The 13,530-nt window shown below is 43.3% G+C and overlaps 1 protein-coding gene across 1 annotated transcript in view; it reads left to right on the top strand.

Annotated features, from left to right (window-relative positions):
* The window catches only part of lrp5 (low density lipoprotein receptor-related protein 5), a 234,334-nt gene that overhangs the window by 66,152 nt on the left and 154,652 nt on the right, over positions 1-13,530 (top strand). Inside the window, exon 3 of the mRNA XM_072466531.1 lies at positions 7,863-8,060. Within this exon, the coding sequence (XP_072322632.1) occupies positions 7,863-8,060 (198 nt within the window). The remainder of the gene's footprint in view (positions 1-7,862; positions 8,061-13,530) is intronic.

Genomic DNA, 13,530 nt, shown 5'->3' with positions numbered 1-13,530 from the left:
TGCCCCCTCTGCTGGGGGCATCATTATCACCCCCAATAGCCGTCGCACGTTGACATTCAATTGTCTCCCCTTTACAAACCCTGTCTGGTCTTCGTGCACCACCCCAGGGACACAATCCTCTATCCTCATTGTCAGCACTTTTGCCAGCAACTTGGCGTCCACATTCAGGAGCGAGATAGGCCTATAAGACCCGCATTGCAGCGGATCTTTATCTCGCTTCAGGATTAGTGATATCGTCGCCTCTGACATTGTCGGGGTAGAGTCCCCCCCTTCTCTGGCCTCGTTAAAGGTTCTTGCCAGCAGCGGGGCCAGCAATTCCACATATTTTCTATAAAATTCCACCGGGAACCCCTCTGGTCCCGGGGCCTTCCCTGCCTGCATGTTCCCCAGCCCTTTAGTCAACTCATCCACCCCAATTGGCGCCCCCAGACCTGCCACCTCTTGCTCCTCCACCTTCGGGAACCTTAGTTGGTCCAGAAACTGCTTCATCCCCTCTTTTCCCTCCGGGGGTTGGACCTATATAACCTCTCATAAAAGGTCTTAAACACCTCATTTACCTTCCCTACACTCCGCACCGTAGTTCCCGTTTCATCCCTAACTCCCCCTATTTCCCTCACCGCTGTCCTCTTACGAAGCTGGTGGGCCAGCAGCCGACACGCCTTTTCCCCATACTCTTATCTCATCCCCAGTGCCTTCCTCCACTGTGCCTCTGCCTTCCCTGTGGTCAGCAGGTCAAACACCGTCTGGAGTCTTCGCCTCTCCCTATATAGTCCTTCGTCCGGGGCCTCCGCATATCTTTTATCCACACTCAAAATCTCCCCCAGTAATCTCTCCCTCTCTTTGGTCTCTGTTTTCCCCTTGTAAGCCCTGATGGAGATCAACTCTCCCCTGACCATTGCCTTCAGCGCTTCCCATACTACCCCCACTTGGACCTCCCCATCATCATTGGCCTCCAGGTACCTTTTGATACATCCCCGCACCCTTCCACAGACTCCCTCATCCGCCAATAATCCCACATCCAGTCGCCAGAGTGGGCGCTGTTCCCTCTCCTAGTTCCAGATCCACCCAGTGCGGGGCATGGTCTGAAACAGCTATGGCCGAGTACTCCGTTCCTTCCACCCTCGAAATCAGTGACCTACCCAAAACAAAGAAATCTATCCGGGAGTATACCTTATGGACATGGGAGAAAAAGGAGAACTCTTTGGCCAGCGGCCTAGCAACTCTCCACAGATCCACTCCCCCCATTTGGTCCATAAACCATCTAAGCACCTTGGCCGCTGCCGGTCTTCTTCCGGTCCTGGATCTAGATCTATCTAACCCTGGGTCCAGCACGGTATTGAAATCCCCCCCCCCCATTACCAAGTTTCCTACCTCCAGGTCCGGGATACGTCCCAGCATCCGCTTCTTAAATCCCGCATCGTCCCAGTTCGGGGCATATACATTTACCAGCACGACCTCCATTCCCTGCAGTCTGCCACTCACCATCACATATCTGCCACCGCTGTCCACTACTATATTCCTAGCCTCGAACGACACACGTTTCCCCACCAATATAGCCACCCCTCTATTCTTTGCGTCCAGCCCTGAGTGGAACACCTGTCCCACCCATCCTTTCCTTAACCTAACCTGATCTGCCACCTTCAGATGCGTCTCCTGAAGCATGGCCACGTCTGCCTTCAGTCCTTTTAAGTGCGCGAACACTCGGGCCCTCTTAATCGGCCCATTTAGGCCTCTCACGTTCCACGTGATCAGCCGGATTGGGGGGCTGCGCCCCCCCCCCCCCCCCGTCGACTAGCCATCACCCACTCTGGGCCAGTTCCAGGTCCCGCGCACCCACCAGTCCCCCAGGTGGCGCATTCCCGCCCCGACCACCTCTTCTCTTACCAGCTCCCTCTCGATCCCAGCAGCAGCAGCAACCCAGTTATCTCTTCCCCCGCCCCCCCCCGCTAGATCCCCATCTAGCATGGTTACTCCCCCCCCCCCCCCCCCCCCCCCCCCCAATATTGCTTCCGAAAGTCAGCTGACCCCGGCTTCTCCCGCTCTCTCCTTGACACCCCCCCCCCCCCCCCCCGTGTGGAACTCCCATCCCCCTTGCGCCTGTCTTCCCGCCATCATCTCTCTAGCGCGGGAAAAGACCCGCTCTTTCCTAGAACCGTCCCGCCCCCTATGGCACAGCTCCCCCTACAGCCCCGTTCCCATTCCCCATCCCCCACCTATGTCCCTTTTTTCCCACCGGTGCCCACAATTCTCAGTGTGTCCCCCGTCAAAGACCGTCCCGATACAGTGAACCTCCCTTTCCCCAATTTACATTTCTATACATCAACATTGTCGTTTCCCCCCTAACATCAGTCCCTCCGTTCTGGTCCAGTTTCTCTTTTTGGATGAAGGTCCATGCTTCTTCCGACGTTTCAAAGTAATAGTGTCTATCGTGGTACATGACCCATAATCACGCTGGCTGTAGCATCCCGAACTTTACTTTCTTCTTATGCAGCACCTCCTTGGCTCGATTGAAACTCGCTCACCCCACACCGGGTTTTGTCAAAAAAAAAAATTCCCGTTGGGGCTCTCAAAAAGAGCCCGAAAGTCCGTCGGAGCTGGAGCCGCCGAAACGTGCGGCTTAGCTGAGCATCGCCGCAACCGGAAGTCCCAATGTCCATTTTTAACTTAACAGAAGCAAGAGCATTTTCCAATTTTGCCCGAAAGCAGCTGACCTCCAAGGACAGTACCATAAAGATAAACCTGAAAATAATGCTCTGGACTGTGATTGATAGCAGTGGAAGGATTTTGGGGTCGAAGAGGTTCATTGATATAAAGTGGTTTGCTACCTGCCCATGCTGCACACATCTGCTATAGAAGCTAATTAATGTTAATATGATAGGAAGGACTGGTTTAAACTTCAAAATTAAATGCATATAGTGCGTGTTTGCACAAGAAATCTAGTTCAAAAGGATTCGATGAATAGCTAGGGCTGCTGCATTTGCCTTTGTAGAGAAATTGAATTCGGTTTCGAGCGGAAATTGGTCATTTAAAATCCATCTCCTATTTAGTCTAAAATAGATTTAAAATGCACCAAATTAAGTTAAATTACAATAGCTATGTTATCATTACTGAAAACAGTGGCAACATCTCTGCATCGTTTGTTTCCCCCATATTATACTTTCAGGCTAATAACAGCTATGACTGAAAAGACGTGCGAGTTGTTCGGAGCAATTTGGCATCACTGTCGCGTGTTTCAATTTTAGAGAAAGCGTGGTAATTTTATGAACTGTCTGTTTGTTTCTCCAACATTTTGATCCAGTTTCCTGCGTTGCACGCAAGTGTAAACACCTCAAAGAAAGTTAAACTTGTCTCTGGCATGCCAGCAGGAAAATGATTATGTTATCGCAGCTATTGTTGGTCTTCATTTCTATTTAGTTGTCTTATTGATGCTTTTGTTTCCACTGTAATAATATAATAATCACTTATTGTTATAAGTAGGCTTCAATGACGTTACTGTGAAAAGCCCCTCGTCGCCACATTCCGGCGCCTGTTCGGGGAGGCTGGTACGGGAATTGAACCCGCGCTGCTGGCCTTGTTCTGCATTACAAGCCAGCTGTTTAGCCCACTGTGCTAAACCAGCCCCACTGTCACACCTGCTGTTATTTTCCTTGCCATTCACTGTCTTTTCACACTTCTAATCTATTTTTACTGTCCCTCCCCACTCTTTGTCCACTTGCTTTCCCACTCTTCTTTGCATTTTCTTCATCTTTTATCCGCTGCTTTAACATTTCCTCCTTTTTTAGCTTTTTAAAGAAAATGTTAACCGTTTGGTCTTGTCTCGCCTCCACAGGCCCAACCACAAAATAATCTTTCAAGGTCATACTTCAGAGATAGTGTTCAAGCAGTGAGAGCTGGAAATTACCCAGTGGGATGCTAGCATTTGAATGTGTTACCTGTTTAGCACATAACTATTTATCTAAAATGGGTTGTTAATGTCTCCCATTAAAACACAAAAAAAATTCTGATGATTGTGTTGAGCATTTTTAAAGTAGTTTCCAATGGCATCCTTTCCGATTCCAGGTTTTGTATCATAAACTGTGAATAAAACACCAAATCAGTGGTTGAATAATGATGTCCAGGTGTGCTCAGCGATTGAATTTAATTTCAAACACGGAGGAAAAATCATAAGCCACCTATCTGTCAGTTTTCTTTTTATGTCTCTAATTCTGTCAATTTAAGGCCATGCATAAATATTTAAAAGGTAACTTGCTGACTACCATAGAAAAAGTGTTCATTAAGTTGAAGGAAGGCAGTTGGCAGTAATTGTTATTGTGTCGGGCAAGGGAAAGCGGACTTTTAAAAGAACGGAACCTCTTTTATCTATCCACCTTCTGCCCAAGATGTTGCAGGCTGTCTTTTTTCCTGCAACTCTGTGCGGTTTTAAAAAAAAAATTCTGCTGTGTTATCAGAAAGAGACACAGAACAAAAGTGGGGCTTTTTCTTGGTGAGTAATGGAGAGTTAGGGGGAGAATCATCTTGGAGCATGTTTGCGGGATTTAGTGTTCATTAATAATTTGCTCATGAGATGTTCGCGTGGCTGGAGGGGCCACTGTTTATTTCCTATCCACAGTTGCCCACGAGAGGGTAATGATGAGTCACCTTCGTGAACAGCTGCAGTCTGTGGGATGTATGTGTACCCACAGTGCTGTTAGGAAGGGAGTTCCAGGTTTTTGATTTGGTGACCGTGAAGGAGCAGCGATGTATTTCAAACTTGGGCGATGTGCAACTTGAAGGCAACTTGGACGTGGTGGTGTTTCCATGCGCCGGCCACCCTTGTTCTTCTGGATGGTAGAGGTCATGGGTATGGAAAGTGTTGATCGGTGGAACCCTTTAGGAATGTTACAGGTGTTTAACGATGGAATGGTGTGGCAAAACTGGGTAAAGTTTTTTTGGGGGGGGGATTTTTTTAATGTTAAAGGCACAATTTGATGTTCGAAAAAACTTGCTTTTACATAACATTTTTCATGACTCCAGTACTTCTCAAAGTGCATCACAAAAAATGACAATTTTGAAATAAACTCCCTGTGGTCGTGGAGAGAAATGTGGCGGTCAATTTATGGGCAGCAAGGTGTCGCAAACAACAGTGGGAAAGAAGATCAGATAATCTGTTTCAGTGATGTTGATTTCAGTTGTGTTGAAGGATAAGTGTTCAATAGTGCTATGAGATCTTTTGTCCACCTGGGAGGACAAACTGGACCTCAGTTTAACACCTTGTCTGAGATATTGTCTTTATAACTAATTCCTCCACTGTGCTTTGACCAGGAGCACATGTTTCAATCTGATTTTGACCTGGCTATTAAGAAGAGGTTGTTCACCATACGAATACATGTTCACCATTTTGAAATGATCCGTCCTTGGGATGTGAGCTTCGATGGCTATGGCTTCACCGCCTCTAATTGCACTTGAGCAATCAGGGGTGGTTAGCTGCGAGGACTATGAGGATCATTATTGATTTGATGAACATTTTATTCCAAATTTGTTCATTAATTGAATTCCAGTATCCAGGCCATTAGCCCAGATGCCTGAGTTATTAGCCCTGAACATTGTTACTACCCTATCGTCCCTCTGGGTGTCTTGACGGGATTGATTGAGAACTTTGTAGCTAATGACAGCCACGAATACCGTTGGCACATTCTCATCCACTTTGCAGCCTTGCACATTTATTTTCAAAAATTGAGCCATGGCTTGGAAATTTTGTAACGTGTACATATGAATATTCCCTACAGATTGTGGTGTACTTTTTTCATCTTGTACTTTTCCATCCTAATGTATTGTCAGGCTGGTTTCATTGCTCACCTGTACAAAGGCCAAGACAGAATTACTTGTTTTTCCATGTGATATAGATTTTAAAAAGGGGGCCTGTTCGCTCATTTGGCTAGTCTGTCATTCAGGATAATGCCAAATGCATGATTCCTGTTCTGGTTGAGGTAGACGTGGGACCTGCCTCCTCACCCTGCTGCTGTGAGTAGAAGGCAATGGCAAAGCACCACTGACAAAAACTGCCAGGCAAACTGCACAAGATGAAGCATGAGGCCTTGAGCTCAGGACCTGCCCTCGTGCAGAGCACACATGAATGAACGAATAGATTAAAAAGTGCAAAGAGGGGATCGCACTTTTGGGGGATTGTCTGTGGTATTAATAATCAAATCTGGAAGCAGTGTTTTAATTCCTGTGTTCGCTATTAGTCAATTATAATGCAACCGTGCTGTACTGCTCAACTGTTCGATGGTGACAATCAATATTTATGTGGTTTGAAACAAAATTGTCCATACAGTAAATCAAAAAAACCTGACAGATTTTCAGCATGCCATGACATGGAGTATTGGAACATGACTTATTGGAAATTTTCCCGTACGTTTTGACATTCGGGAAGCTACTTCTGAGGAGGTGGGTGTGAAGACACTGATTTGAAGAAAGGTATTTTCCCAGCAGGAGAGGCAGAAAGTTAGAAAACAAGTAACCCAAACAGTTGTGTAACCCCCAATTGCTTGGCTATCAAAATTGTGTAGAAGTGGCTTGAGAAATGTCTGCCCGCTGATCCAAACAGCCAGTGACTGTTAATACAGTATGGCAATGTGAATAACCATCAAAACTTGTATTTATTTTGATATACTTTCAATTTTATATCTAAATTCATGAAAATAGCCATGTTCAATTCAACTCAAGCACGGGCAGTTCTCTGCAACCCTGACCAACACCAATAGCATCAATAAGCAATTCAGCCGGGCAGACCTCAAAATCAAAGCGTTACATATTCACTGTTGTTCTGTGTATGTATGTCAGTCTGTCTCTTTTTATGTGTAGGTCTCGCTCTCTCTCTCTCGCTCTCTCTCGCTCTCGCGCTCGTTCGCTCTCGCTCTCTCTCCATATAGCCCCCCGGCCTCCCGGCTATCCCACAGCACCCATCGGATAACAATTATAAATTGTTGTTATTTTCTTGTGTCTTATTTCATTAAACCTAGTGCATTTTATGCTTTCATGCTCTCCTCACCTTTGCTTGTGTTTGATAGTTGATTATTACGCTACTTTCTTGTTGGTGTGACATCAGCCGTACCAGTAACATCTCCAGAGTGCTGTCAAGTACGGTTCCTTAAACTTTCACAATTCCTTAACCACTCTATTCCTCATTTGCATGTTCCCCAATGCTAACGTTATCCACAGTCATTGATTAGCTTCCGCATTTCAGTTGATAACACTGAACTTGGACATCTGTGCCAACAGCCTGAAATCTTGACCATTAGTGGACCACCAAGATTGCTTGCCAATTATCGAGTCCTGGGTGAAATTTCTCCCAATTCCACAATGGCAAGACTGAAACCAACCTGTTCAGCTTTGCCAAAGAAATGTTAATGGGTAAAGTGAGATATGATGGGAATATATTTTTAATTTTGGTAAATATTGGGTAAGGGCAGCATGGTGGCACAGTGGTTAGCACTGCTGCCTCGCAGCACCATTGACCCGGATTCAATTCCGACGTCGGGTGACTGTCCGCATTTACAGAACTAATCGCACCTGTTTAGGAAAGCTAACCATGCAGATGGTGGAACATGCACTGTTTTGTCTGGTATGTAAGCAAATAGCCTTTCAACATTTTTTTGTGAAATATCTTGTTAAATTAAGCATGGACCATGAAGGTTAATTGATGAACAAATTATTTTTGATGACTGCGTTTCTACAATAATGGTAAAATATTATGATGCCTTTGTTGTGATGGTTTTTACATTTTGTGCACTGCACATAAATTGAGAATATTTAAAACTAGAAAGCAAAGTTCATTTCTGTTAGCAAGTTCTTATTTCTGTTGTTCTGTACCTTTTTTTCAGGTACATGTATTGGACGGATTGGGGTGAAATACCGAGAATTGAACGAGCCGGCATGGATGGCAGCAGTCGCTCTGTTATTGTGGACTCTGATATTTACTGGCCAAATGGACTGACCATTGATATAGAGGAACAGAAACTTTATTGGGCGGATGCAAAGCTGAGTTTTATTCATAGATCCAACTTGGATGGCTCTTTCAGGTAATTTCAGTTAAATATTTGACTTTCTTTCATCTTTTAAGATTATAGAGCAAATTGTTTCATGGAAAACATAGTGCAATTAATTTACTGTGATCATTCATTCATTTATTGCTTTATGCAATGACTTTAATAGAATTGACAGTGTGGTACAATTTTTATCTATCTCATTTCTTGCATGCTTCACCTTCATTATTATTATTAGTACAAATATGATTTTGCAGGATATTTATAGAATGTGGGATACTGGGAATAGTAGTACTTTTTAATATATAATGCATAGGTACACACATGCAACTTTTCAGAACAGCACCTGTATGTATTGGTGCTAATTTTGCAGTTTACCAACCAACTCTGTTTAAAAAATTGTCAATAAAGCTTCCTTCCAAAGTAGTGTGAACACAGCACAGCTCCAATGATCATTTAAGATCTCATTTCTGCTCTGAAAATGTTTCACGTTTTAAACAAAATAAATTACTGTACAAGAGTCAAACAAAGCAAGTATTACTAATGTAACATTATAAGGGCGGCACGATCGCACAGTTAGCACTGTTGCTTCACAGCGCCAGGGACTGGGTTAAATTCTTGGCTTGGGTCACTGTCCGTGCGGAGTCTGCACGTTTTCTCCCTGTCTGTGTGAGTTTCCACCGGGTGCGTTTCCTCTCGCGTCCCGAAAGACATGCTTGTTAGGTGAATTGGACATTCTGAATTCTCCCTCGAGTGTACCCGAACAAGCGCCGTAGTGTGGCGACATGGGGATTTTCACAGTAACTTCATTGCAATGTTAATGTAAGCCGACTTGTGACACTAATAAAGATTTTTTTAAAAATATGTAAACATACTTTAAACTTGTTAATTGCAACAGAAACTCCCCTTTCTACTTTTATTTTCACCTATACTTTACAGGATCTTGAAATTTCCTTGACTTCTTCTTGGGTCGAACCAAGATGTACCACAGTTCTTAGGAATTCACTTGATTCACACAGTAAGACCCAAGAGCCCTGCACGGTTCAGAGTGGTTAGCACTGCCGACTCAGCACCAGAGGACCCATGTTCAATTCTGGCCTTGGGTGACTGTGTGGAATTTGCATGTCCCGTGTCTCTCTCTCTCTCATCCCCCCCCCCCCCCCCCCCAATGCTAAATTGTCCCTTAGTGTCCAAAGATGTGCATGTTAGGTGCGATTACGGAAATAGGGCGGGAGAAGTGGTCATAGGTTGGGTGCTTGTTTGGAGAGCCGGTGCAGACCCGATGGGCCGAATGGTCTCCTATTGCACTCAAGGGATTCTATGAATCTATCACACACCAATGTGGCATGTCTGGTATGTCCCAGATAGTGATTTGATAACACACTGAGTGAATACATTTGGCTGAAGGCTGTCATGGTGGGGGCCTCAGGAAGAGGCTACGATGGACCATCCACTCAGTACTTCTGGCTGGAAATAGTTTGCAAGTTTCAGCCTTATTTTTTGTACTGACGTGCTGAGATCCACCATCATTGAGGATGCTCAGCTTGGCTTCTGGCAAGACTACCTGGCTCCAGACCTCGTTGCAGTCTTGGTGCAACCATGAATTTAAAAAACTGATTCCAGAGCTAATTTGACAACAAGGCCGAAGTTTACCAATTCTGCTGTTAAACATGCGTGTAAACCTGCGATATAGCTTTACCCAATTAACACCAGGCATGCCTAAAAAAATGAGGTGGTGCTTTTGTCTTGCTTTATTATGTTCCTCATTGAAATAGGGTTGATCTGCTAGTTTGAGGGTAATGGTCGAGAGTGTCATTCCGGGCCATGAGGTAACAGATTGTGGTTGAATACAATTCTGCTTAAGGCCTGCAACACCTCATGATGTCCAGGCTAGGTGTCAGATCGCTTCTGTCCTTAAGCATTGCTGCAGCTTGCTTTTGAATAAAAGCTCATTATCCCTTCTCTTTATCTACACTCTTCCACGAAAATGTGTGCCAGGGTCAGACATTTTGTCCAATTTCTCTTTGTATCGAGAGGAGTTGGATGCATTTCGACCTTGGTCTAGGCCACCATGAATTGGTGCACATACTCTTCCAAAACACACTCATGACCCTTTAACCAATTGTCCAACTTTTAGTCTGGTCCTGCCATGTTTGTCAATTTCAGATAACTAGTCCAATTGATGGTTTTTAATTTCAGCCAATCCAATTGCCAGCAATTGTAGCAGCTTAATTAATCAATTTTTGTTCAGATCAGTCTTAACCAAAAGGCGAAACAGGATGGGCTAGAAAATTTTAGGAATTATTGAAAAAAAAGGTATCGTTAACAAACTTGGGGGAATGATTTTACAGCTTCAACTGGTTGTGCAGTCCATTGAAGTGTAGGTCATGTTCCCCGCCTAAGGTCCCTGATCTCGATCTTGAACCCTCTTGTGGAGATTATGTGGTTTGTACACCGGAGTTTTCAAAGCCTGGCCTAGAAATTAAGTATTCGGGAATCCCTGTGGTTAACTCTTGTATGACCATCATACCATATTAGAGTTGAGTTTATTGTTAATTTCATGACCACTGGCTGTAGCTGTTCCTAGGCAAATTTTGTTGGCTTCCACATGTACCTTCCATCTTGAGACTATCTGGCCTCTATCTCTAACAGGAATACAATGGTGCTAATTATCACTGCTCCTATATCTGATTTTGAACACCCTTTAATCATTAAGCTAGACTCATGCAAGGTCATTGTAGACTGTCTCACAGAACTTATCAGCATTCCAAAAGATTTCCATGCTTGTGCAATTTCGGTGAAGCTTTACTTTCTCGTGGGAGTGAGAAAGATATAAAACCTATGCAATGATTATGCATTAATAATTAAATGAATACCCAATCTTTCTGATTATCAATTACATTGATTCAGTGATTCTAACTATGTACAAGTAATCAACTGTTGCATGACTGGTAACTATTCAATACTATAATTTGATTAGTACAGTTTGTGAATACAGGATACAAAATGGGTTCTTAAGCGACATGTTAGTATTGCAATGATTCCCTTGACCTTGTTGGTTATTATGGTGAATTTTGTATAAAAATAATCAACTTGAACTAAAATCTAAATACCCCAAATCTACTTCTAGAAGACTGAGCAATATGCCAGGCCGTGAGGTTCCAAAATGTGGTTGAATACAATTCTGCCGCTGATGGCCTACAGCATCTCATGGTGCCCAGTTTTGAAATGATAGATCTGTTCTGAATCTAAAATAAAAGCAAAATCTTGTGCATGTAGGAGATATGAAATAAAAGCAGAAACTGCTGGAAAAACTCAGCAGTTCTGGCAGCACCTGTGCAGAGAGAAGCAGAGTTGACGTTTTGAGTCCAGTATGACTCTGCTTCGGAACAGAGGAAGTCATTTTGCACTCAAAACATTAACTCGGTTTCTGTCCCCACAGATATTGCCAGACCTGCTGGGTTTTCCCAACATTTTCTGTTTTTATTGCTGACCTGAATCTGTCCCATTTTTGACCGTGATAATGTTACACGCCGCTATGGTGGGTGCCCTCGATGTGAAGATGGGACTTTAACTCAACAAGGTCACTCTTAGCAATGCTGGCATGCACAGGCCATTAACTTTCAACATCTGTAAATGGCAAAAATAATTTCAGGATTGCATGAAATTTAGCTGGAATGCTAGATTGTGGGTGTGCAGCTGGAATGCTAGATTGTGGGTGTGCACCTGTTTCCAGCCGCACCTCTCGACTAGACCATGCCAAGGCATCCATCAAAGACCAGGTGTTTTGCCACAGGAAGGAAAAGTGCACACTTCCTGGTAGCATAGAATGTTGGATCCTGATTTTTAAAACTTAAGTGTTGGTTACGACTGAATCAGGCACTTACCTTCCTGCTCCATCCACATACCCACTTGCCTGATGATGACTTGTGGAGAAAAATAAATATTCATAATTTTAAAAACTCCGGGGCATTTTAGTTCATACATTACGAGTTAATTCTTCCTGAGTGTGCTGTTTGAGGAGGAAATATAAATGCCTTCGATACCTCAGACTAATTCCCAAATCATAGCAAAGTTAATGATTCCTGAGTCTGAAAAATCCTTGAGTTACTTACTTGGGATAGTTAATATTTTTGTAGCCAAGGAAGCACGTTTTACAGACCAATGAGTGCCAGCCCTTCCCCCACACACGTGTCTCCCTCCAGCCATACTTTCTTTCAGATTACATTATAAACTAATTACCCTACATCGATCACAGTGTCCTAATAGGACTTGATTTTCCTTTAAGTATGCTGTGGTAATATTCTAGAATCTGTTATTTGTTGTAAACATGTACCAAATGAATTCTCTTTAAAATAATTAGCCTGTTGTATTGTCCTATTTATACTTTACAAGCTTTATGTATTAATTGTTGTATTTACTTTTGAGGCAAATAACATTTGCCTTGATTGTAACAGACTTTAGTGGAGTTGCTTCATGCAGCGTTTATCTGGCTGGAGTCTGAAGTGAGAAGGAAAACTATGTCTGCTTTGTCCTATACAAGCATTGGTATGCAGCAGAGAATGAAAGTTGTTTCTTGTCCCGCAAACTGGCAGGCCTGTTGTAAATGCTGACGTACACAAATCTTCTAATCAGCATGCTTTATGGCTGCTGCTGGGTCAAACAAACAAGGGCGTGAAGTGGTGCAAGGTTTTGATCATCTCTGCTATAGAACCAGTGCCTTTGAAAGTCTCTTCAAAGGCTATATTTTGTTGCATTGTAGTGGCTTTGAAATAAAGACTGCAAAATGGATTGTTGGGAGCTTTTTTCAAGTTCTGTGTAAATATTTGCTTTTTGTGATTTAAAATTTCAATGAAAAGGGTGACTCGATAAAGAGTAAACCAGTGGGATATCCTGACTTGAAGTAACAGAATGTTGCTGTATTTAAAAGACGAAGTGTCCCCAAATCAGTCCTGAACTGTGTTTTCCGCTTAAAATAAAAATATAAAATTTAGTAAAATGGATAGCGAGACAGTTTCAGTTTTCATGTGACCCCCCAAATTGGATGCTGACTGTGCCAAAGCTATACAAGAGAATTTCCTACAGGCAAGCATGTCAGGCAGCAGACTGCAAACAGCATGAAAACCTTGCAATTAAAACTATTAGCTGTAACAACATATTGGTACACTTACACAAATTGCTGCCATATGTTAAAAGAACTACAGAGATTTATCTAGACATAAAAAAGCATTAGTAAAATTGTTCTGAATTTGAACTGTACAGATCATATCATGAGCACAAAAGATTTTTTTAAAAGTCAGTCAAGTATCTGACACGCACGCATAACCCGTCACCATGTCTGAGGTCCCTGAACCAGGCTACTGACAAATCTACTCCTGTAGAATAATACATGGTGAATGCTTGCTCTCTCCACATAAGGTAACATCCTTCTCTAAACACAGAGGCTTTAGACATCTGTTGGCAGGTCTGAACGAATCCAAATGTATTCATGGGTATTGCTGAAGTT

The sequence above is a fragment of the Scyliorhinus torazame genome, chromosome 10 (genome assembly GCF_047496885.1).
Source record: "Scyliorhinus torazame isolate Kashiwa2021f chromosome 10, sScyTor2.1, whole genome shotgun sequence".
Lineage (NCBI taxonomy): Eukaryota > Metazoa > Chordata > Chondrichthyes > Carcharhiniformes > Scyliorhinidae > Scyliorhinus > Scyliorhinus torazame.
This window is presented reverse-complemented; position numbering and strand designations above follow the sequence as displayed.